The 26846-nt window shown below is 39.7% G+C and overlaps 1 protein-coding gene across 5 annotated transcripts in view; it reads left to right on the plus strand.

The window, feature by feature from the left end:
• The first annotated feature begins 11954 nt into the window (after positions 1-11954).
• RPGR (retinitis pigmentosa GTPase regulator) overlaps positions 11955-26846 on the plus strand; it is a 79119-nt gene continuing 64227 nt past the window's right edge. For all 5 annotated transcript variants that reach the window (XM_064364419.1, XM_021673271.2, XM_021673272.2 and 2 more), the window contains exons 1-7: positions 11955-12091; positions 15468-15593; positions 16730-16822; positions 18606-18668; positions 20698-20856; positions 22198-22347; positions 26374-26532. In XM_064364419.1, the coding sequence (XP_064220489.1) occupies positions 12064-12091; positions 15468-15593; positions 16730-16822; positions 18606-18668; positions 20698-20856; positions 22198-22347; positions 26374-26532 (778 nt within the window). In that variant the 5' untranslated portion in view covers positions 11955-12063. The remainder of the gene's footprint in view (positions 12092-15467; positions 15594-16729; positions 16823-18605; positions 18669-20697; positions 20857-22197; positions 22348-26373; positions 26533-26846) is intronic.

The raw sequence follows: 26846 nt of genomic DNA on the forward strand, positions 1-26846 counted from the left end.
TTGGTCTAGGAGCACTATCCCAGTAATAATTTTCATGGCAATATTCTCCCCTTGAGCCCAGGAGACATGTCTTGGATGGCTTCAGAAGTCACTGCTTGGTGAATGCCTTCTCTGCCCATTTCTAGTTCTCGATGAAACCTGAAACCATCTTTGTAGTTAGTGCCTTTCTCCAGACCCTACTTGGGAAGTGCTTTTGACCTGCTCTTGATTGCTTTATTGGGCTATATTTGCTAAGCAGGGGCTCTGCCCTCACCTTAAGCTAATGATTAAACATAGCCGCCTTCTCTCAAGGCTGCTTTACTGGTAACAACTCTGTGGCCTGTAAAGATGGGACCTATTTAGGGTCTGGAAAATAGACCATGGGAATCTTGTCTTCAAGATTCAAAACAAGCCCTTTTCATGGGGTTTTGTTGAATGTTTGGAGCCTGGGTCATGGATGCTACATATTCACAGTTATTGATTTATTCCTTCAGAAGCTTTCAATTGGAGTTCACCATTTCTTCCAGGGAACCAAGAAGTTCATGGATTTCCAGGTCACTTTCATTATTATGCAGTGTATTGCCATTAAGAAGTAAGTGAATCACCTGGCAAGTAGTATTAGCAGCTCCTACTCATAGCTTTGTTGTGAGGATGAAATGTAATAATGGATATAGAGTGCTGTAGCACAGTACCCAACTCAGTGTTCAATGAATGTTAGCTTTTGTTAACTACTACCATCAGCAAATGTGGTGCGAGGCCCCATCCCTGGCTTAGTTCTTGGCTTATTCTAATAACTTTCTTAGAAATACAAGTGTTTAGGTGTCTTCTTTCTTTCATCCCCTCCCTGGAGCTGTATTAAAAATGAAATTTAAGAAAAAAATAAATTTAAGTAAAATAATAACAAAGACCAAAAGAACAAAACAAATAAAAAAATCACACTCTTGTCCTCTAAACTAATGGGAAATAAAAAAGAAACAAACAGTGTTTCTCAGTGAAGACCTATGATTTGTTTTCTTCTTCCTTCTTTTCCCTTCTTGCCTAAATGGTGTGAAAACCAGGAACTCTGTTCTCTCTCAGTACTTCAACTGTCTAACATTACAAGTTTCTCATCTTTTATTGTACTTCTGTGACCCTGTTATGCTAGCCAACCTATCCCATTTAAGATGGAAATAATATAAAATAATAATGATTGTTAAGTACTTCAAAAATACAAAAGACTATAAATGCAGAGAGTGATTATTGCCTTCCACTGTAATGAAGATGTATAGTAAAAATTTATCATAAAATCCCTTCACTACCGTGGCCGCTACTCTTTTGCCAGTTAAAATTTACAATTACAGTCTGTTTATTCAAAGAAACAGGGACATGGAAGCAATTCAGTCATTTTCTAAAGTAGGTTCCCCCAATCAGTTGAACACAGAACGACTCTGGAGGCATCAGTGATACATTTTTCAAAATCCATATGAAAATAACGCATTAAGATCACCTTCAGTTTCTAATGACATCACTGAATCCTCACCACCCCCATACTCTTTTTTCTCCAATGCGTATGTTGTTCACATATCCTCTTCTGTATGTATTGGTTAATTTATATCACTACCAGGTATTTTTTCTTATGTGCCATGCATCATGGCAATAGAACACTAGACAGAGAGATTAAATAATCCAGATAATTTGGGGTTAGGAAGGGAGCAAAACAATATGAACAATTTCTCAGATAACATAGAGTGAAAAAACTACATATAAAAAATAAAGTGTGTTTTTCATTTATAGAAAATTCAGAAACTGGCCAGGCGCAGTGGCTTACACCTGTAGTCCTAGCACTTTGGGAGGCCAAGGCAGGCAGATCACTTGAGGTCAGGAGTTCAAAGCCAGCCTGGCCAACATAGTAAAAACTCATCTCTACTAAAAATACAAAAAATTAGCAGGGCATGGTGGCAGGCGCCTGTAATCCCGTACTCAGGAGGCTGAGGCAGGAAAATCACTTGAACCTGGGAGGCAGAGGTTGCAGTGAGCCAAGGTCGTACCACTGCACTTCAGCCTGGGTGAAAGAGTGAGACTCCAGCTCAAAAAAAAGAAAAAAAAGAAAATTCAGAAACTGACAAAACCAATCTATGGTGATAAGAGAATACAAGAGTGGTTAGATTTATGATGTAATGCTCATTAAGAGGACACGAAGGAAGACTTACTTTAAAGAACCATATGATCTGCATATTATACATAATATAACTTCGATTCTTCTTGTTTGTTTCATAATGTTTTACATATGTTATTATTCTACCACATGTTATTATTCTACTACAAAATAAAATACTATGGGGAGAAATAGGCATTTTTGCCTTCTACCTTTTTAAAAAGCATATCCTGGTTTATAATTTCTCTTATTTAAAAAGAAACATGCTTGATCTTGTTTGAAAAAAAAAAAACAAGGAAGAGGGCAAAGTGTGAATGCATTATTTGGTTTAGAAGAAACTATTTGATCAACTTAAAGTGAAAGTTATTTGCTAATATTCTCATTATAATTTCAGGTGGAAAAGCATTTTAAACCTGTCAGATGTAACTGCCATACCTGGAAGTCCACTTATTTCTTTGGATCTGGGGAAGTTTGGGGACCTTAGTAGCATTCTAGAAATAATTAAGATATGTGGAGGGATGCAGAAAATTGGGTTTTCATTGGAGGGTCTGAACATATTCTTGACCTAGGATTCAGGATTATTTTCAACCAAATTCATATAAAAGTGTTTTACAATTTTGAAATTAACACAATTTTCAAGATACTCTGTGCCATCTTCCTCTTTTTCATCCCAACACTGCCCTTTGATTTGACAAAGTGATGTTGGCACCTGACACTATTCCTTGACTTTATTAAGTGAGTATAATTAAAAGTTATTTGCGTTCAATTATTTGCTTATCTGCTTCTTTGATTGTGCTTTCTCTTTTCATCAATACCAATTTTAGTTTCATTTAATCAAACTGGTGACATAATTAGATAGATAAGAAATTTAAAGTAAAACTGATACATCAACCTTGATAAGACCCTAAGGTCTCCTGGAATATCAACTTCCTTTATCACTATTCTCCCTAAGGTTCACCTTGATTTTTATATGCATTTTAACTTTTGTGGGCTGGGATAGAGTGGTTACTGTGGGATCCATTAAAATAAACACAAAATGTTAAATGGTGAGTAAGGTAAAATGCTTTAATATAAAATATTATGGGGGAATTTCATAAATATGTAGAATCTGACATATGTAGAAGTTTCATATTCAATAAGAAATTGTATCAAAATGATCATTTAAAACTACCCATTAGTAGGAGAAGGGAGAGGAGCAAAAAACCCCCCAAAAAACAAAAAAACTATTGGGTACTAGGCTTAGTACCTAGGTGACGAAATAATCTGTACAACAAACCCCCGTGACATGAGTTTACCTATGTAACAAACCTGACGATGTACCTCTGAACCTAAAATAAATGTTAAAAAAAAAAGCTACCACTTAGATAAAGGGAACAATCTTGGACTACATACGCATTTATTAAACTCCTCATGTAAGCATAGTACCTTCCTTACTAGATTTGTGAGAGGTCTAAGATGATACAGCGTTAGACATATAGATGGCCTAGACTTAGATGGAACCTGAATATCTTAGTTTAACTCTCTCCTCCAGAAGACCAGAAAGGTACAGTGATTTCCTCAAGATTAGGTAAAGGAGGGAGAAAGAGAAAGAAAGAAGTGTTAGAGTGATAAACAGAAAACAACTTCTGGACTTCTGATGAAAGTTCTTTCTACTATTGATTGAGAGAAAATAAGTTTTAATTGCCTGGCATCTGAACCCACCCCACGACTAGTTCCCATTGTGTGAGTCATAGTGTAAAGTATTCCTCCCTCTCTACACCTGCTGCTAAGCCAGGTCATGGGCACATGATCCAGTCTGGAATGATCCCCACCTGGGGCTTTGGATATTGAAGGACTGAAGTAAAAGAAGCAGTGAGATGAGATTTACCAACCAATAATGCTGGCAGTGTCCCGTGGCTAGCAAGGTCTTGCCATGGTGTTTAGGTCCTGTAGTGGTTGTGGACTACAGCAAAGTCAGCAGCAACCTCCTAACCCAATTTCCTGCTGCCTCTCCTCCCTAGTTTCTCATCTTTGTTCAAGCATTTCTTTCGAGAGTTTCTGTAAACTCAATGTGTTCTCTAATGGTTTCCTATTGAATCCTTTTTTTTTTTCCACACAGAAAATAACTCTGACTGATAAAGAAACCAGTGTCACAAAATAAGCCATAGGCAACTGACTCTCAGGGAAAATTGAAAATCAGGACTGGTTGAGTGACAGTAAACTGAACCTTAGAAACACAGCTGCAACACAACAGTTGCCTATGGTCACCTGGAATGCCTATCGAGAGTATGATGCAAGAATAGTATAAAGGGCATGAGGAGTTCAATGACAGCTGATGAGGTGACTGCTTCTTATAACAAATAGCTTAATGGCGAAAAAAGTTTTTTGCCTCAGCAGATCTGAGGTGGTCAAAGACAAATTCAGACTTTGGTTTGATCCTGTGTGCTGATGAATTACAATGTCAGTAGTACTCACAGCCCTGACAGGTTTCTTAGGTGCATATCGTGGCATTATCTGGGTTAGACTGAAAGCTGGAAAATTGACATGGAAATATATGAGAGAATTTAGAAGACTCCGTGAATGCTGAACCCTTAATTCTCATTAAATCTCTTTTGCCAGCTTCAGAAATCTCTCTTGCTTTGTCTGATGAAACGTTCTTCTTTTGATTGAAGATGCTTTTTGCTTGAGGGAGTTACTTGCAAGAGAAAGCCAGTTCTCTTCAACCTCCTGTCTTTTCTGTCATTTCTCAAGATTGTCAGATTTCAGCATGGCCCTGGGAGGGCAGCAGCAATAACAAAGTCAAAAGCCAGACAAGGCCAAAGAGCTTCCAGATTTCTAGCTTATACTGGAAAAATTCAGGGAACTGTGTATGGAAATAGAGTGTAAGGTTGAGAAATGTGGTTATAGATTGGTCTGGATCATTGTAGGTTGAACATCTATACTGAATCCAAACGGCGAATATGATAAATGCTTCCAGGGAGCAAACCTTCAAGCAGTGCCTCTCACTGCATTTTACCTGGAGGGAGAGAAGACCTGAGGCATGGATCTAGACCAAATTATGATCATGGGTTAATGGTCTGGCCAGATATTTAGGGGCATGGAAGGAACAAGGTTAGAGACTGGAGGCAGGGAAATTTGGAGAAAAATATGGATGGATTTCTCAGAGATTGAGAATATTTGATGTCCCTTGTGAATACACACCAGAAGACACACAGTGCAGAGGAGTCTCTTATGTGTCTCATCTTTTACTGTTAAAAAATATTACATTGTATTTTAAGGATATAATTATAAATGTTTCCTATATAAAGAGCAACTGAGAAAAACACAACATTGTATTGAGAGACATGCATCTTCAATGAAGTTTACGTATTAACAAACCAAAAGGTTTCTATCAGGAAAGCATTGATTAAGGCCTGCTATTTGGTGGTCCTGTATGTGTGTTTTTGACGGCCCAGTGATTGAACTCACAACTAGATTTGGTGATCTTAATGTTGCTCTCTTGTACAAAGATTTAACGAAATAAAGGGGCTTTCCAAAGATCAGGAAATGTAGGAAGAAAGGAAATGAGGGAGAAAAGATAGAGAACTGGAAATAAAATAAAAACAGATCTCTGTTCTCTTGTCTGCTAGTTTCCTGTTGCAGATTAATAAAGATTTAGGAGGTCATTTGTTAGTGGACACGTATCTTTTTTTTAGAGGAGAGAGAACTACCTTGTTTCTGAGCTGTTTCCTAATATCTAGAAATCTCTAATCATGTGAGTCTTGAAAAAAAGCAGAGGCCCAGTTCCTACCAGGGAGGTCAAAGACAAGCAATATTCCTTCTCCCCACCCCTTGGCAAAGAGGGTGCGGCAGGTGAACTAGCCTCAGCCAATTGAATGCTCCCACCCAGGACTTTGCTCTGGAAACTGTGACTGAAAAATAAAGACACAATATAATTAAACTATAGTGAAAGCGGTAGCTGGATCCAGAAGTGGCGTCCTAGCCAGATTTCTCCTGCTAGGTAACCTTTCTTGATCTCTTTTTCTTTTTTGGGGGGGGCTTCATTTCCCACTGATTCTCTGCACCAGCTGACAGCCTCAAGTACTAGATATCTACGTATGAAAGCTGACTTGAAAGCTCATTTGCAAGGCTGCATCAATGAGCTCTAGTATCTTCTAGCTTCTTCTGGTTGGGTTTGGCCAATAAAATCCCAGCAGAAGAATGGAGGGAAGGAGTAGAGTAGTCAGAGTATTTATTCTCCCCTTTCTTTTTTTTGAGACAGAGTTTTGCTCTTGTTACCCAGGCTGGAGTGCAATGGCGCGATCTCGGCTCACTGCAACGTCCGCCTCCTGGGTTCAGGCAATTCTCCTACCTCAGCCTCCCAAGTAGCTGGGACTACAGGCATGTGCCACCACGCCCAGCTCATTTTTTTGTATTTTTAATAGAGATGGAGTTTCACCATGTTGACCAGGATGGTCTCGATCTCTTGACCTCGTGATCCACCCGCCTCGGCCTCCCAAAGTGCTGGGATTATAGGCGTGAGCCACCGCGCCCGGTCCTATTCTCCCCTTTCTATAAGGACATCTTGGAGTGGCTTGCTCCTTAATAGAAATTCACTGTTTCTCTAAAGGTGTACGGCTCTACACAATTCTCTTTCCTTCCAAGTTCTAATAAACTTTCCATTCCTTTCTCTCTTTGGGCCAAGAAATAGTAACAACTCCAATGCCGTTATCCCTGAATCTTAGCGCTGTGCCTCGTGGTTGCCCCAACCCCCTTCCACCCTTCTAAATTAGTTCCTTTAAAAATAAATCCTTCTCAAATTATCCTAACAAGAGGGTGTCATCTGTTAGTTGGAAACCTGACTGATATGCCTTCAAGGACATTCCTTTTCTGGTTGACTTTGTGCCAAACAAATCCAACAGACTTAGCACTCTAAAAGGGGGTTAAAGATGGAAAAAATGCTCCAACTTGGGATCAAAGGTGAAATTTTTAGTGAATGGCGGTAAATGAGACTGAATGTTTTCAAGGGACTCTGTTAGGAAAAAGTCGCCCACAGAAAGGCACAGATAAAAATGGCTCAAAATACGCTCAGAGAATTTTCAAGCCTGATTCCCAATCACAAAGGGCAGTGACTAACAGCTGATGTAAAAGGGAGCTTCTGTTCACAGATATACAATTGCTGAACAGTTGGGCCATTCATTTTTAAGTGTCTGACAGTCAGTGAGTCCTCCCTTTCTCCCTCCCTCCCAATTCCTATAGTGCTTTGCACAAAGTAAAATGCACATAGGTTCTTCCAGATGTCTCCTCCTCAGTTTTCATTTCTGTCAGAGACACAGCTGCGCTATATTTGCAATAATGCAGCATGAAAAAGCTATTAATCTGGCTCCATCTAGATGCACCACGTCTAACTGCAGGGCTGCCTGCAGCTTAATTATAGGAGTCAGTAGAAAGTAATGAAACTTTAAAAGCAAAGACCATGAAACACAAATAATAGTAATTAAAACTCTGCGAGAAAGTAAGTAATAAGTAAAGAGCTTGCTGAAAACCAGGCACTACAGGTTTTGTACACATCATATCATTTAAACCACACAACAATCCTGCAAATTAGGAGGTATCATCCTGATTTACCAGACGAAGAATCAGAGACGGAGAGTAAGCAGCTTGGCCAGATTACTAAAGTAGGAAGTGATAAAGCCTAAAGTCAAAACCATGCTATCCCAAGCCTGTTTTATAAATTGGGGTGCATGTCCCCTAGGGCAGCGGTCCCCAACCTTTTTGGCACCAGGGACCAGTTTTGTGGAAGACAATTTTTCCATGCAGCAGAGGATGGGGGACATTGGAGGATGGGGATGGTGTCGTGATGAAGCTGTTCCACCTCAGATCATCAAGCATTAGAGTCTCATAAGGAATGGACAACGTAGATCCCTCACTTGTGCAGTTCACTATACCATTTGTGCTCCTATGAGTATCCACCTCCCTGCCTTTCCTGGCTTTCAGAGGCTGCCTGCATTCCTCAGCTCATGGCCCTTACCTTTATCTTCACAGCTGCGCTGTTGTATCTCTCTGACCACTCCGGCATCTTCACATCTTTCTCTGACCAGCGCCAGGAAAGGCTCTTCACTTTTAAGATTTCATAGGATTTAATTGGGCCTACCTGGTTAATCTAGAATAACTTCTCCATCTCAAGGTTCTGAACCTGGCATCTCACAACCGCAAAGTCTGTTTTGCCATGTAAATAGATTCACAGATGCTGGAGATGACAGCATGGGCATCTTTAAGGAGCCATTATTCTGCTACCATACATTACATTAATTAGTACAATGCCTGGATTATAGTATGTGCTTAATATTTTCTAGTTGTTATGGTATTACCAATGTTATTATTCCATCTGATTCAAGTGTATGAGAAGGAAACGCCAAATCTTCTGGTGCCAATACTACCTTACCTTATCCATTATTCCCTCACTCTCCTGGATCTGCATTCTCTCCCTGTCTATTGTTAAGCCCTTCAGCATTCTCAAGTCTCTCCAAGCCTGACAAAGTCCACCATCCGCCTCACCTCTCCAGCCAAATACTGTCTCCCTGCCCCTCTTATTCTGTGTCTACCCTCATCTCTAAAGGTTTTGCCCTCGCATCTATCCCTCAGTTTCTCCTACTCTCTAACCACTCCAGTATCATTTCTTCTATCACTCCATCAAACATCTCTTTTCAACACGGATAATGATGGCTGCATTGCTAAATTCAGTAGGCATTTAGTTTTCACCTTACTGAATTTCTCCACATTCTGTGATCCAATTACACCCTCCTTGTTGAAACGCTGCTCCATAGGCTCTCCCTCTCTGTTCACTATCTCTTTTTCAGCTTCTTTTGCTGGGCCATTAAATTCTGGCATTCTTCACCACCCATCCTGGCCTCTTTTGTCTTCTCATTATGTTACTGGTGGAGGGTGTCCAGGTTCTTGGTGTTTTAAACAAAGAATTGGACAAAACACACAAAGCAAGAAAAGAATGAAGCAACAAAAGCAGAGCTTTATTGAAAATGAAAGCACAGGGTGGGAGCAGGCCTGAGCACAGGGGCTCAGGAGCCCCTTTATAGAATTTTCTGTGGTTTTATTGCCCTCTAGAGGTTTCCTATTGGTTACTTGGTGCCATTCCAAGTAACCATTGGTACATTTCCCATTGGTTACTATGTAAATGAAGTAGTGGCCTGCAATTAGTCCGATTGGTTGCAAAATGCAACCATTCAGAGGCTGAAGTGACAAAGGTTACACCCTATTCAAGCATCTGATTGGTTGTGGAAAGCAACCAATCAGAGGCTGAAGTGAAATCACAAAGTTACACTCCTATGCAAATGTCTGATTGGTTGCAGAAAGCAACCAATCAGAGATACTTTCAACTTTCCATCTGCCATGCAGAAAAAGGGGGTGGGGGTTGCAAAGGGATTAGCCTCTGGTTCTTTTGTTACTTAGGTGTGGAAAGTTGGGGTTTTCCTTTTGATTTAGTTCTAGGAAGTCAGCATGAATTGGCCTTAGGTTCCTGCCTCCAGACCCTATTCTCCTGCCTCAATTCTACAGTCACTTTCTACAGTCACTTTCCAGTGTTGTGAGTATCTCAAGCCCACTTTCACTATATAGACCCAAGCATTCCTCAAATATGTGCCTTCTTCTGGGGCGTCTGGTCACCAATTACCTGCTCAGCTCAGCACCTCCAATTTGATGTCTTCGTGTGCTCGAGGATGAACTCATTATGCTCTCTTTGCCCCATTTGCCTAACTCCAATGTCTCCTGCTCCTTCCTCAGTGTTCTCCATCTCAGTAAATGGTGACCCTCTCCTGCTATTTGCTTATGTTGGAAACCTTGGAGTAGGGCTGCATCAATATCTTTTGGGATGCTTAGCACCAAAATGTGCCTTACTGTATTTTGAAATTTAAAAAAGACTGCATATCGCCGGGCGCGGTGGCTCAACGCCTGTAATCCCAGCACTTTGGGAGGCCGAGGCGGGTGGATCACGAGGTCAAGAGATCGAGACCATCCTGGTCAACATGGTGAAACCCCGTCTCTACTAAAAATACAAAAAAAAAGTTAGCTGGGCATGGTGGCGCGTGCCTGTAATCCCAGCTACTTGGGAGGCTGAGGCAGGAGAATTGCCTGAACCCAGGAGGCGGAGGTTGCGGTGAGCTGAGATCGCGCCGTTGCACTCCAGCCTGGGTAACAAGAGCGAAACTCCGTCTCAAAAAAAAAAAAAAAAAAAAAAAAACCTGCATATCATAAATGAAGTAACTCTTTAAAAATTCTCATTTTCCCATTGTAATAATTATGATGCTCTAAAAATGAATATCAAATCCTTTTCAAAATAATTTAGGGCCCCATCTTTCCTGTTGCTCTAAGAGCTATTTGATAGTCCAGCACTATCTAGAAGTCAATAGTCAGAAACCATTTCCTGTTGATTCTACCACATAAAATATTTTCAAATCTGCCTGCTCCTCTCTGGCACCAATGAACTGTACTCCGAGCCAGCCTGACCACATGTCTGAAGTTCTGCAATCGCCTCTGAACCATTCTCGCTGCTCCAGTTTAGTCTCTACAAAGCATCCAGACAAGGCAGAATGATTTCAGGGGACAGACATAACTGATCCTGTCCTGTTGTGTTACTGCTTAAAACTTCTCAGTGGTTTCACATTGTCTTTAGGAGAAAATCTCAGATCCATAATAGGCTCAAGACCTTGCCACCTTGTCAGGAACCAGCCTCGCCTCTAGGTGTTCCTGGAAAGAGTCAAGCTCTTATGAACCTTTACACACAGTTTACTCTCTGCCCAGAACTCTCTCTCCCCCTCCTGGCTTCTCTTTCTCCAGTTCTTAGATTTAATGTTCTTTCTTCAGATAAACCTTTCTCACCCCCTCACACCAGGTCAATGCTCCTTGTTAAACACTTCCTTAGTAACCTCCACTTTGCTTTGTAAGTAAATTATTCTTTGTGTAACTGATAGCTTAATATCTCCTCTCCATTTTAATGCAAAGTTCCTGAGAAAGAGTTGGTAACACACATGAGTAATTCAGGGATCCCTTAATGCAGCTGTGTCTGATTCTAGAGCCCATGTCCACAACTACCAAATGCACATAAATCTGCTCATCCTGGAAGATGGCTTTTAGCTTCTTTATTTCATGATAGCCAAATGTTGATGCACGGGAAATCTTGAATCATATAACATCACTGAGCAAATTCCAGAACAATGATGTTGTCCTATTGGGAACCCCTTTGTGCGTGTTCTGTGAGTAGTGGACCTTATATATACAGCTCAGCTTTTACTTTCTGTGGACTACAGGCTGGACTAGCTGCACTAGACTCCAGCTCTCTTACTGTATAATCTCCACATCCTTAAACAGGGGTGACATTAATCACCTTGCAGGGTTGTAACAGTACTCATTTATTCAATAAACATGTAATGAGCATTCAGTCTAGCCCAGACCTTGGTTTAGATGCTGGGAATTTGTTTAACAAGAGTGCCTAGCTGCTTTAATGTTCCAGCTGGTCATTATTACAAGTAGTATCATAATTGTGAGTCGATGTTTGTTTACGTCACAGAGTATGAAATTTGTGACGTCTGCCGCTCATGGACAGGGTCCCTTCGGCGCCTGGACCTCCAGCGGCCCAAGCGGCCCAAAGGCGCGGACTCCAGGGCATCACTGAGCAGTGTGGCCGCCTCTCTGCTCCAGGCCGCCAGAGGGCGCGTGGTCTCTACCGCCCAGCCCGGTGTTCCTGAGCCTGCCCCTTACTAGCCGCCCGGCTTCCGTTCCCCTCCCCCGCGGCGCCTGCCCCGACTTGCATTCCAAAGCTCCGCCCCCGTTGCCCCTAGCGGCTGTTTGTTGACTTCCGGGAGCGCGGAAGTCCGGAGTTTCGCCATGAGGAGCGGGGACGCTTCTGCGGCCCGCGTCGGGGCAAAGTGGCAGCCTTAGCCCGGACCAAGCAGTCCTAGACTGCCTGTACTACTTGTGGCATGAGGGAGCCTGAGGAGCTGATGCCCGGTGAGTCGCGCCCGCGCCGGTGGCGGAGGGCCGGGAGGGAGGGTCCGCGGGCAGGCAGGTGGCCAGGCCCCGCCTCTGGACCAGCCCGGTCGGGACAGGCCCGAGGCTGGGTGGCCCGACTGGGGCGGGACCTCTGGTTGCGCTCCCACGAATAACTGAGGTCAGAGGACTGGACGGGATGAACAGGTTGGGGGACAACGGGAAAGGGGGTGCCTGTCTTTCTTCTGCTTTTAAAATAAGCTTTTGATGAGCTTCTTGAAGGCCGGGACACTTTTTACCTCCCTGTAAACTCCCCAAAGTGCGGACTCCAGATGTGTGCACTTTGGAGATCCTGAGCGCCCAGTTATGTATTGGATGCGGTAAAGAGTGATTGATCAGCGTTGTGGGGTAAAAGGGATGCTGGAAATGAATCGGACAAAGAGAGAATAGGGACCCTTTAGCGAGTGTTTCTTAGCCTTTTTTTTTCCCTGAGCTCCATAGTTAGAAATACTTTTGTCATTGTGACCCGATACCGCATACATACTGTGTATTAGGAATAGATGTCTCGTAAAGCAGGCCTTGTTTTAAGCACTTAGATTCCACACACAGCTTTTCGATAATGCATTTCTTTAAAAATGCTGATCGTGAACCTCTGAATTGATTTTTCTTACCCACTAATAGGTCATGACCAACATTTTGTAAAAGCACTGGGTTTGAGCAGAATCATACCTTTACTGAAATATGTATGTTTTCTTCCATGCTCCTAGAAGTTCTCAATTCTGCAGTTCACAATTTAGTGCGACATACAGGAAAGTAAACAAAATGACCATGCAAATTGACAGTAGATGTCACAGGGCCAGAGCAGAGCCACCAGAACTTGACTTGGGGTGAGGGTATCAGGGAAGCAAGGACAAAACAGTTAAAATGTTAAAATAATTCATTCTTGGGAAACCCAGATTCTCTTCTAGATCCTGGTCTCCCAACTCAATTATTAGTTGGAACTGACATGCCTCACAGTGGTTCTCAAAACGTTGTCCACAGTGGCTAGTCTCTTGTATATTAATATTTATTGTTAATACTTACTTATATTTGCTATGTTTTCGTTTCTGGTACGAATTAGTTTATATGTGATCATCCTCCTTGGGATTTTCACAAAAGCTGGATCTGACTTACCATTTGGTGTATGTGTGTGTTTAAATGGTTATTGGGAACTGGTAGGGGTTTTTAGTCTCTCTTCAAAATGATGCTGTACCACAACAGTTTGTGAATACTACTCAGATCAGGTAATGACTTGAGGTAAGACTGTTAAATCTCAACATCCACGGGTACTCCTCTTCAGCTTCCTAGGACCATGGCATTTTGTGATACTGTTTTGTAGGGCAAGATAAACCGTCCTTTCTTATGTAGTGTTTCTGGAAAGAGAAAAAGACATCCCTATAACTAACTGTAGTGCATGAGTAACACGAAAATTAGAAACTTCCTGAGTAGCTGTATTGAGAGGATCTTTTAATTTTATTCTGGATCCCTAAACATTCTGAATTCTCCTCAGAAATCAGGAAAAGCTGAAGTGCTCATTTGTTGACAACTTGGGTAACCTGTCTTTTATATTAACCGTGTTGAAAGGTATATTTGACTACCTACCTACTCACTATTATGATGAATCAGTAAACATAACATTCAACAGTTATGAATATACATGTGTGTAAAGGGGACCTTTTCTGTGTGAAAAGTAGAACACAGAAGGACTACTTTGGGCTAGACAATATGGGGTAACATTGTTACCCCAATTGATTAGAGAGATGGTAATGGTAACAACATTGTTACCCCAAATGGTGAACTCTTTCTGTGTTTCAATACAGAAAAGCAGTGAGTTTTTTTTTTTTTTTGAGACAGAGTCTCACTCTGTCACCCAGGCTGGAGTGCAACAGCGATCTTGGCTCGCTGCAACCTCCGCCTCCCGGGATCATGCGATTCTCCGGCCTCAGCCTCCTGAGTAGCTGGGATTACAGGCGCTCACCACCACGGTTGGCTAATTTTTGTATTTTTAGTAGAGATGGGGTTTCACCATGTTGACCAGGCTGGTCTCAAGCTCCTGACCTCAGATGATCCATCCACCTCATAAAGTATAGCTTTTTATTGCTTTGTGATGACTTCATCTTACATATTATGCTACCTAGCAATCTCTCTAATCAAACTGTTACACAGATGTGCTGCTGTGTTATAAATTCTGCAGATCATAGTTCAGAGAAGCCAGTGATCATTTCCAACTCTTATGGTAGAGGAAGAGTTTGCAGAGGCAGCTATGAGCTTACACTTTGAGGATGCTAGACTCTGGGCTAAGTTCTTTGTACATGTCATCTTATTTAATCCTTACAACAACCTTTGAATACCTAATTGCCTTTAAAGCCTATGTTTTTTTTTTTCTAGTTGCTTTCCCTTAGTTCAAATGAAAGAGATAGTGGTGGAGTAATTTGTTTCTCTCTGTGCTGTCTCTGATTTTATGGGTATTCATTGGGATTACCAATAGAGAAATTAGGAGTTCACCATTTTGGCCAGGTGTCGTGGCTTACGCCTGTAATCCCAGCACTTTGGGAGACTGAGGTAGGTGTATTGCTTGAGCCCAGGAGTTTGAGACCAGCCTGGGCAACATGGTAAAACCCCGTCTGTGCAAAAAATACAAAATTTAGCTGGACGTGGTGGCACATACCTATAAGTCCCAGCTACTCAGGAGGCTAAGGTGGGAGAATTGCTTGGGGCCAGTAGGTGGGGGCTGCAGTTAGCCACTGCGCTTCAACCTGGGTGACAGAGTGAGACCCTGTCTCAACAAAAATAGAAAGAGTTCACCATTTGGGCTAACATTGTTTCCCTTGCATGAGAACACTGGAGGTTCCTTAGAAAAACTGGACCAAAGAAAATCCAAATTGACTGATAGAGACCCTCCCCATGGATATCCTGATGATGCTAATGAGGAAACTCAATACTGTCCTGTTTCTATGTTTGGAGAAAAGCTCTCAGTTTGAGGCCAGACCATGAGGTGTTAACCAGAACAAGAACGGCACAAATTATCCATTTCATTCCAGGGAATAGGCATCTACTTGGTAACAGCAGAACTATTAGTAATAGAAGACTGCCTTCCTGTGATAGTGTATTTCTTTCTTTATGCATGTATATGAGTAATACGTATTCAATTTAGCAGATTTCATAGGTCAAACTAGAATGGAGTCTGAGGAATAAGAAAGACTGAATTAAGGTGGAAGAAGGAAGGCTTAAATATTGCCACAGTTGGGGCAAAGCTGTCATGAAACCAGGGGTTTGTATGGATAAATTGCTGAACAGGTATTTTAATAACAGGCAACATACTAAAAGTTATAAAATAGAGACCATCTTATATTTGCAGATTCGGGTGCTGTGTTTATATTTGGGAAAAGTAAATTTGCTGAAAATATTCCTGGTAAATTCTGGTTTAAAAATGATGTTCCTGTGCATCTTTCATGTGGAGATGAACATAGTGCTGTTGTTACAGGTTAGTATAACTATCCTGAATGATTACAGTAATACTTAGAAAATTCTAAATATTATATTACAGCTGTTCTGCTGTGTTTTAAACTTATTGAAAATGTATCAAGGGTGTTGTTTTTAACTTTGCCAGAGAATTCTTCACAAAATAAGTCATCAAGAGGTATTTTAAATTTTAAGTTTCCTTAGTATATTTAACTATAATTTTCTATATACACACCTTTCTTGGAATTAATCTATTTAAATACAATTTTTTTAAAAAACTGGCCTGTAATCCCAGCACTCTGGGAGGCCGAGGTAGGCGGATCATGCCAAGTCAGGAGTTCGAGACCAGTCTGACCAATATGGTGAAACCTGGTCTCTGCTAAAAAAAAATACAAAAATTATGGCTGCATAGTATTCTGTGGAGTTCGTGTCCTTTGTAGGGACATGGATGAACCTGGAAACCATCATCCTCAGCAAACTGACACAGGAACAGAGAATCAAGCACCGCATGTTCTCACTCATAGGCGAGTGTTGAATAATGAGAACACAGGGACACAGGGAGGGGAGCATCACACACTGAGGTCTGTGGTGGGGGGACTAGGGGAGGGACAGTGGGGGGTAGGGAGTTGGGGAAGGATAACATGGGGAGAAATGCCAGATATAGGTGATGGGGATGAAGGCAGCAAACCACACTGCCATGTGTGTATCTATGCAACAATCCTGCATGTTCTTTACATGTACCCCAGAACCTAAAATGCAATAAAAAATATATATATATACACACACACACAAAAAAAAAAATTAGCTGGATGTGGTGGTGTGTGCCTATAGTCACAGATACTTGGGAGGCTGAGGCAGGAAAATTGCTGGAACCTGGGAGGTGGTGGTTGCAGTGAGCCAAGATCATGCCACTGCACTCCAGTCTGGGCGACAGAGCGAGACTCTCTCAAAAAACAAAACAAAACAAAACAAAGAAACTGTTATTATATAATTTTAGAAACTCTTTTCCACCTAATAGAATCTGGTTATACATAGATGAACAAGGTAACTTGTTTCAACACAGAAAAGCAGTGGCATTTTTAAAGTGCTTTGTGATGACCTCATCTTACATTATGTGAAAAATGCCTCAATTGATTATTTCTTTTTCCCTCCCACCAGGAAATAATAAACTTTACATGTTTGGCAGTAACAACTGGGGTCAGTTAGGATTAGGATCAAAGTCAGCCGTCAGCAAGCCAACATGCGTCAAAGGTTTGGGATCTTTTCATCTTTTCACTTTAAATACTTAACAAACTCTATAAAGTATTTTTATGTTGACTGTGTAGTTCTTTAATGTCGCACATAGTAAAGCCTTTAGTTCTTTATTTTCTGACATTTGCTTGAATATTATTAGCATTTAACTTATCTTTTATATGATATTCGGAACTGCTTTCATATGTTAGGGTCTAAAAATCTGATTGATTTTACCCAGAGCCCACAAAGGAAGTAATAATTTTACAGTATTGCATTTGAACATTCCCCCGGCCCCCCTTTTTTTTTCTTGTTTGTAAAACTACTTAAATATTACTATTATTGTGTGTACAGAGAACAAGCAGCATCATATGTTAGAATTTTGAGATTATCTCATTTAGTAGAGTTGTGGACATTATGTTTCTATTTAGTTGCTGTTTCTATAAAACATACTTATCCTGCTTTATATAGTGACTAGATGAAGTAAACAGAACATTGAGACTAGGGATCGATTAGTACTAGAGTAAAAGAACAACAGGGCAAAATATTTGAAATCAGCAGCGATCCAGAAATTATTAGATATATAATACCCTTACAAGGCTTTCAGAATCTTATATGCAAAACCTCTGTTTGGGTATAACCTGTGAATATCAGCTAAACTTGAAAGGGTGATGGAGATTCCTTGAGATGTAATAAGAGCAGTATTTTTCATCTTCTTGACTAAATTTTGATTTCAGCTGAAAATTTCAGTGTAGCTTATATTGATGCTGTTTTTGGGAATTTTTATGGAACTTTTAAAGTATTCCATGTGTTCAAAAAGTATTTATTGAGCACAGTCTAAACACTTGGGGATATTCACAGAGACCATAACCCTTATTCTCAAGTATCTTATCTAATAGACAAGCTAACAGGATTGTCTAGACTATGAGATTCTTGAGACCAGGGATTCTATCTTAGTCATCTTTTTGCAGCCCCTATGTGAAGCACTTCGGAGATGTTCTTTAAATGTTTTTTGAATATGTAGACGAATGAATGAACAACTTTCATTCATTGGTGTATGCTTGTGAATATTGGTCTTACAGTTTTTCGTTGAATGTGGTATGTGGTAGAAGGTGAGCTTGATAATGGTGATAGCAGGTTAGGTAATGGATCAGATTGGTGAGGAGTCAACATAATGGAATACAGTGGGTCTCAGCACATATTAATTACCTGTAGAGTTTTTTTTTTTTTTTAATTTTTTGATACAGGGTCTCGCTCTGTCACCTAGGCTGAAATGCAGTGGCGTGATCTCTGCTTACTGCAGCCTCGACCTCCTAGGTTCCTCAGCAACCCCTCCCTGAATAGCTGAAACTACAGGCACGCACCACCACTCTCAGGTAATTTTTGTATTTTTTGTAGAGACAGGGTTTCACCATGTTGCCCAGGCTGGTCTAGAACTCCTGAGCTCAAGCACCCATTTCGGACTACCATAGTGCTGGGATTACAGCTGTGAGCCACCACACCCCACCTACATGTGAAGTTTAAAATATGTATATATATAGATGTCAGTCCCTACTTTAGACCCATTGACTCAGATTCTCTAGGGATGGGGCTAAGATATCTGTATTGTATTTAAAGCTCCACTGGTTATGATGACACATAACCGGTTCTGAAAACCTCTGGTTTGCTAGTTAAGAACATTGACTTTGGAATCAGACAAGCCTGCTGTTAAATCTCAGTTCCATCACTTGGTTACCATTTGTCCTGGAATATTGTTCATTTTCATTGCTATAAAATAATTGTCCCATTTTTAAAATTTTTTTAGCTCTAAAACCTGAAAAAGTGAAATTAGCTGCCTGTGGAAGGAACCACACCCTGGTGTCAACAGGTATAGTGCTCAACCTCTATGATTTCCTGCCTGACTTTGAGAACTGAGGTCTCATTCCAGTAATGTGGCTTTGTAAAATTGATAGAGATTGTACTTTGGCAATAGTAAAATTAGAGATTTTTAAAATGTCAGTGGCTAGTACGCATTGGCCTTTGCAAATATACATGTAAATGTCAAGTGGCTGAAGAAAAAACTTCTTTTCTTGGATTGTATCATGGGACAGCGTGACCTAACCTGTGTGTCCACCTTAAGGACTGGTTGTTCCTGTTCTTGCTCTTCTCTCTTCCTTACTAAGGGTGAGTAGAAGGCACCCAAAAGGCTGTTGATGTGAATGAGCACAATTCCCATCAAAATCCATACCAGCTTTTGTGTGTGTATGTGTGTTTGTAGAAATTAACAAAGTGCTTCTAAAATTTATATGGAAAAGCAAATGACATAGAAGAGCCAAAACAATTTTGAAAAATAACAAAATTAGGGGACTGGCATTACCTGATTTCAAGACCCACGGTAAAGCTACTGTAATCAAGACAGTGTGGTATTGGCAAAAAGATAGACAAAGATTAATGGAATACAACAGAGTCTACAAGTAGACCCATATGTATATGCCCACTTGATTTTTGGCAGAGATGCCAAGGAAATTAAATAGAGAAAGGGTAGTATCTTCAGCAAATGCTGTTGGAACAATTAGACCTCCAGGACGTGACCACTGAGCAGTACTTCCTACCTTCTTCCCCCTGCCCCATACCCCTGCCCCCCAGCTTATTCTGTCTTCAGGATGTTCTCACTGCCTCAGCTCCTCTTCACCACTCCATACTTTTTTCTTTCTGAAGTGTCTTTTCTCTTTCTCTTAGCCTTTTCAGATTATTTTTTGAGATCCCATTAAGTGTTACTTCTTCCATGGAACATTTTGTGGCTGTTCAACTTTGTGTTCATTTATTTGTTTGAATTACTTCAGCATCTCACCAACTCTGGTTTGCTCCATATGTATTAAGTTGTGCACTCCAATTTCATGTGATCTTGTAGTATTTTCCATTTGAAAGCTGGTCTTATTTCCCAAATTAGGTTTCCTCTTTTCCTAAAACAATGAAATAAAAAATAATAACTTTAAAATTTTTACTGATTCACGCTGATTTTGCCCCATAGTTTAGCAAGGCTTTAACTTCACGTATATATTTAAGACATAGATAGCTAATTTAATATGTGTGTTAAAAATCTTCATTAATTTACAGCTTACTGGTAATATTTATAATCTAGGCATGATGTACTTTTTATTAGGAGAGTAACTAAGAAACATTTTTACATACTTTAAATGAGCCAAATGCTGTTCTAAGAATTTTATAAATATCAACTAATTCAATCTTCATAACAACTCTATGAAGTAGGTACTATTATTATCACCATTTTATAGATGAGGAAAATGAGGCACACAGAGGTTATGGCTTACCCAAGGTCCCATAGTTTTGGTAAGTGGCAGGCCAGAATTTGCACTCAAGCAGTCTGGCTCTGGAGTCTTGCCTCCTAAACAGAGTGCTATAGTGCCCTCCTATTTAGCTAGGAAGTTAAAATAAACACAACATAGAATTATCATGTTTCTAATTAGATTCTTCTTGGATTTCCCTCATTTTACTTATTTGTACTATTATACCTTAGCTTTACTGGGTACAGAAGTTAAAATTAATGGACACATCTCTTTTAAAATAGTTAGATTTGCATTTTAAACTAGTTTGGAAGTTACTTTCTTTGTTTTTACTCTGAATTAATAAAGTGCTATATTAGCAAGAAATACGTTTCATGCATTCTATTCATTTCCGTTGCTAGTTACATTCTAGATTATTTCTAAAATCTCACAAAAATATGTGGCCTTGCTTGTTTTATTTTGACAATGAAATGAAGTTGTCTACCAAATAATAGGATAATGATAGTTTTCAACTTTCTTCACTGTTAATAGAGGAAATCACTGTTTTACACTGACCTGTCTTGTAAAAAGAGGGACTCTATAGTCTATTAATGTCTTCTTTTTCATGTGCAGAAGGAGGCAATGTATATGCAACTGGGGGAAATGGTGAAGGACAATTGGGACTTGGTGACACTGAAGAAAGAACCACTTTTCATCTAATTAGCTTTTTTACATCCCAGCATAAGATTAAACAGCTCTCTGCTGGATCTAATACTTCAGCTGCCCTAACTGGTGAGACTTACTTCCTTTTCAATCTGGGACACATTCCTTTCCTATAGATCAAGATATGCCAGCTCAGTAAACTGAAGACAGCATTGCTGTTTAGTTTTCTTTCATTGACTATGTCCTTTCAGAAAACATTTAAAATATAACTTTAAATCTTGACATATTGCAATTTTATGCTTATTTTGAGTTAGAATGTACATATACATTTAAAAAGTAATTGGCAATAAGTTCTAAGCTATGCTGTGTCTCTACTCCTTTAGATATTCTTAAATATTATTTTCATTGTGTGCTCTGAAACTTACACTTACAGTTTTAACTGAAGTTGCTGTCAGAAACATCCACAGAAATCTGTTGCAGCATATGTTAAGATTTGGTTTGTAATGGTCATTGTACCTCTCTGCTCTCTCTACCAAAAGCCCATATGAGACATTTCTTTAAAATTTGGAGCCAAGATTAGCTTGATCTCACTGAAGCTGCTGGTTCACTGCTTTGTTTCAATCAGGAGACTGTGTAACATCCAGTGTTACTCTATCAGGAAAGTCAGAGTTGTATCTGAACCTCAGTTCTTTAGATTTTGTCAGCCATTAAGTTAGCAATTTGACATCCTTCTTTCAGTTCTTATTTTCAGTTACTTGTTTTGCATTATTAAACCACTTCAAACATTAAAAAATTAAATTAATTAAAAAATATAAATAAATAAGTCTTGATAATTCCTTTCTAAAATATTTTTCCTAGGTTCGCTTTTTCTGACATCAAAATCCTTATCAGAAATTATATGTTACCTATTTTTGAGATGCTGTTCATGCTATTATATCCTCATTCTCTGAGACTAGATTTTGTGTTTTCAGGTTTAAATTATAAGGAAAAAAATACAGTGAAATACATTTATTTTGTTCTTTTTTAAAACATCATTTCCACAGTGCTTTCAAGAGCAAGATCTTCCAGGCTTTTTTGACCTGCAAATGTCTAATGTGACCTGTGCTGTCTTTCAGTTCAGTTGCAGGTAGACTGCTTAGAAGGAGGAGAACATTTCTGTTTAGAGACATTAGAATGGGAAAGGGTGATTGTAGGAAAGGGCATTCTGTCTTTGCTAACAAGATAAAAATATGTCTGTGACTAAAGTGATTTACAATCAGGCTATTTAGTGTTCTTTATCATTACAGAAGCATTTCACAATACAAATTGAACTGTTAAGTAGCTAGCTGGTATAAATGTCTTAGTAGTACTTTATTATCAAGATACGTAATTTTTATGAATTGAAAAATAAATGGTCTTTTGGAAGTATAATAGCTTGAGAGCCTGCCTATCTTTTAAAACCCTTTCTCCTGCTTGTATTTTTCTTTATAGAGGATGGGAGACTTTTTATGTGGGGTGACAATTCCGAAGGACAAATTGGCTTACCAAATATACCTAATGCCTGTGTCCCTCATCAAGTGACCATTGGGAAACCTATCTCCTGGATCTCTTGTGGATATTACCATTCAGCATTTGTAACAAGTAAGACACATTTTGAATTCATCATGTTAGGTCCCACTTCTCTGTTATTACTAAATTAATAATGAAATGATGTAACATATTCTCTGGTTCTGTAGAAATAATGCCATGGTTGTCCATGTAATGAAATGATTTTGGTCTTTTTTAGGTCACAGTATTTCTCCATTTATATAATTAGAGTTCAAAATTTCAAACTCTCTCTGACATGATCACTTTTTAGGTGAATATAGAGAGCTCAGCATGACATATGGTTTCCTTTGGTGAGACTTTCTCAGCATTCCCAACTTCTCCCTTTCCTGGACCCACTGGCAACCTTTTCTATCTTAGTTAAAATATTTGAAATGTTGGACTCTAGCTGTTATAGTCTGTATCTATACTAGTAATAATAGAGGAAGTATGATTATGGCTTTCTATCTAGTTATGGGATTTTTTAACAGTAAAAACACCTAGAGGAAATAGTTTTATGGGCCCTCTTAGACAAATCTTTAAATATTTATTTTATACATTTACTCTTTATTCCATGTACCACAGATTCAGGGTTAGAAAGTGGTAATTGACCCATTTCAGTGCCCCCCAAAGTTACCAATGAATTGGTAGCAGCATGATGTTTTTATACAGGCATGTGATGGCTAATATTCGCATCATGGAAAATGGGGTATCTGCCCTCAAACATTTATCCTTTGTGTTACAAACAATCCAATGATACTCTTTTAGTTATTTAAAAATGTACAATTAAATTATTTTGACTGTAACCATCCTGCTGTACTAATATTAGGTATTATTCTTTCTAATTTTTGGACCCATTAACCACCTTGTTTGATTTCATTTAACATAATGACCTCCAGTTCCATCCATGTCATTGCAAATGACTGAATCTCATTCTTAATGGCTGAATAGTACTCCATTGTGTGTTAAGTATCACATTTTTTTTTTTTTTGAGACAGAGTCTTGCTCTGTTGTCCAGGCTGGAGTGCAGTGGCATGATCTTGGCTCACCGCAACCTGGACATCCTAGGTTCAGGCGATTCTTCTGCCTCAGCCTCCTGAGCAGCTGGTATTACAGGTGCCCGCCATCTGCCCAGCTGATTTTTTTTTTGTATTTTTAGTAGAGACAGGGTTTCACCAGGTTGGTCAGGTTGGACTTGTACTCCTGACCTCAGGTAATCCACCCACCTTGGCCTTCCAAAGTGCTGGGATTACAGGCGTGAGCTACCGTGTCTGGCCCCACATTTTCTTTATCCATTCATCTTTTGATGAACACTTAGATTGCTTTCAGTTCTTGGCTTTGTGAACAGTGCTGCAACAAACATGGGAGTGCAGATATATCTTTGATATACTGGTTTCCTTTCATTTGGATATATGCCCAACAGTGGGATTGCTGGATCATGTGGTAGCTCTGTTTTTAGTTTTTTGAGGAACCTTCAAACAGAACTGTTTATTTCCTAATAAAAATACAGAACATATTACTAAGATAGTCATGTTTAAGACTTCCTACAGATTTTTAACCTACTAGTATGTTTAAATGCTCACATTCATGTTTTAAATTCGTGTTCTCATTTCAACTTCATATTATAAATTATATAAAATACTCAGTTTTCATATATTATAGGTAAAATCTATGGAGTTTTCAGGTATATCCCTGATTTCTGTGTCTTTTCATCTGATATGTTAATAGTTGGGTCTGAGCATTTCAACCAGTGATTCACTGAATTAGGTGTAGTACAATAGAGGATATAAGCAAATGAGTTGGGGTCACAGTACCTGGGGGCAGGGATTTGTGGAACAATCTTCAGAGACTGGAGAATAGAGACTTGGCAGTGTGCTTAAGATCAGAATCCTAGGGAAGGTAGCTCTCAGACCCAGGTAGATAGTTTGAGGAATCCAGATTTTATAAAAATTAATAGGCCTAAGTGAAATAGATAGAAATACGACTGGATAGGAGTCCGGGGACCAAATATGGAAGGTTTCTTGTAACAATCTGAAGAGTTTATACTGGATACATGTGTGTGTTTTTTTTAATTTGGAAGTGTCATAATTAGAGCCTTGTTTTGGGAAGATATATGTGATATTGTGTGGGTATGTTAGACTAGAGGTAGGAAAGACATTTGGAAAACTTGATCCAGGTGAAAATTCATTTTAAGGCATAAGGGGAATCAGGAATCTATAGACAGAAATGGAGAGAGACTCATTAGGACTTAGTAACCAGTTTCCTATGGGAGGCAACAAGCATGGAAAAATGGGGAAGGGTGCTAACTTATTAGGCACCACTTTTGCGCCAGTGTTTGCCAGATACTTCATAGAAAACCGTGGTCCATAAAACTTCATTTTCTGTGCACATCAATTCAGAAAATCAATATAGTTGTGTTTACAGTATTTGACCATATTTTAAGTGGTACATATCTTGTTTATTGGCTGTCCCATACCTTCCCTAAGTTCTGTGATTTTCTAGGACTCATAATCTTCAATAGCAGGTTATACTTATGGATAAGATTTATTACAGCAAAGGATACAAAGCAAAATAAAAAGTAGGAAAAAGATAAGCATCTGCAATGGAGTGCAGAAAAGTCAAACATGGGCTTTCTAGTACTTTCTTTTAGGAAACCACACAGGGCATGTTTTCTTCTTAGCAGTGAACTACAGGGACATGTGTGGAATGTCTCTGCCTAGGGAAGCCCATTCTGGTGCTTCCAGTGGATTTAGGGGGGCTGGTCATGCAGGCACTTCCTGCTGGCAGCTGTCCACAGCAGCGGAAACGCAGGACCCTCAGTAATGAAGCCAGGTGCACGTCATCAATGTTGATATTTGTGCGAGCAGCCTTAGAAACCTAAGCCTAAGAAACCTTAGCCTAAGAAACCTAATCTGGCATAATTCATTGCTCTGGTGTGGATAACAAAATCATTAATCACTCACATAAAGAACACTCCAGGCCGGGCGCAGTGGCTCATGCCTATAATCCCAGCACTTTGGGAGGCTGAGGCGGGTGGATCATGAGGTCAAGAGATCGAGACCGTCCTGGTCAACATGGTGAAACCCCATCTCTACTAAAAATACAAAAAATTAGCTGGACATGGTGGCGCGTGCCTGTAATCCCAGCTACTCAGGAGGCTGAGGCAGGAGAATTGCCTGAACCCAGGAGGCGGAGATTGCGGTGAGCCAAGATCGCGCCATTGCACTCCAGCCTGGGTAACAAGAGTGAAACTCCATCTCAAAAAAAAAAAGAACACTCCAGGGGCCACCTTCCCAGGGGTTGGGCAAGGATCGATCATAGTTCTCTCAGAGACTTGCAAAGAATAAGCAAGCAGATCTGCTCTGTTGTGCGTTTCCTCATACCAGTGGTGACATGTTCTATGTCATTCTTCATATTGGATCATATGCTTACACAAGGGTTTTAAATTCTACTTTATAGAACTCAGTTAATTGCATAGAAATGAGTAAGAAAGTTCTTGCTTTCAAGAAGTTCACAGTCATAATACAGTGTGATAAATGTAATTAAGCAAATTAAGTGTTATTATGGACAGGGCAGTGATTATGTGTCGGGAATTCCTTGGTAAGAGTCTTTGGAGGAAGTGCCATCTGAATGGTGAAATCTGCTATCTTAAGATTTACTTAACATATTTACTGCACACTTAAGTGAGTTTTCTAAAACCAGTTTCATATAAAGCAATTATTCATTTATTCTACAAATATTAAGTGCTTGTTCTAGACACTGCTAGGTTTTGGGGATAAAATAGTGAACAAGACAAAATTCATGTTTTTATGGGAGCTTTAAGTAAGTAAAAGACACAAGGTATTCACTGTTTTGTGAAAGCACTAAAATGATTTATTAGTAGTGGTAGTCATGAATTTTTCATGAAAATTATTGGGTTAAAATAATCAAGGGGAAAATCTAGCTTTATTTCCTTATCATACAGTAAAAATATCTCAAGAAAAGTCAAATGTATTATCATTGTCAAAACTTTTTATTGAAGGTACGGCCAGCTTTTTGTTCACGTGTATGTCATTATTAATCACTGTACTTTGCCTTCAATAGCAGATGGTGAGCTGTATATATTTGGAGAACCTGAAAATGGAAAGTTAGGTCTTCCCAATGAGCTCCTGAGCAGTCACAGAATACCCCAGCTGGTGCCTGAAATTCCTGAAAAGGTGATCCAAGTAGCATGTGGCGGAGAGCATAGTGTGGTTCTCACAGGTATGTGCAGAGTCCACTGTTCTGTTTCCTGCTCTCTGTGGTAGCTAATGAAATTTTTTTAAGGTTCATTTTTTTATTGTGGTAGGAATACTTACCATGAGAACTACCTTCGTGATAGATTTTTAAGTGTATAATACTAGTATTTTTTATATATAGGTACAACCATTGTACAGCAGATCTCTGAAACTTATCTTGAGTAACTGAAGCTTCATGTCCACTGGACAGCAACTCCTCTTTCCTACCTCCTCTGAGCTCCTGGCAACCACCGTTCTATTCTTAGCCTCTATGAGTTTGACTCTTAGATACCTTGTGTC

This window comes from Aotus nancymaae, unplaced genomic scaffold, assembly GCF_030222135.1.
Source record: "Aotus nancymaae isolate 86718 unplaced genomic scaffold, 86718_ANA_hifiasm-v0.15.2.pri h1tg000058l, whole genome shotgun sequence".
Taxonomy (NCBI): Eukaryota; Metazoa; Chordata; class Mammalia; order Primates; family Aotidae; genus Aotus; species Aotus nancymaae.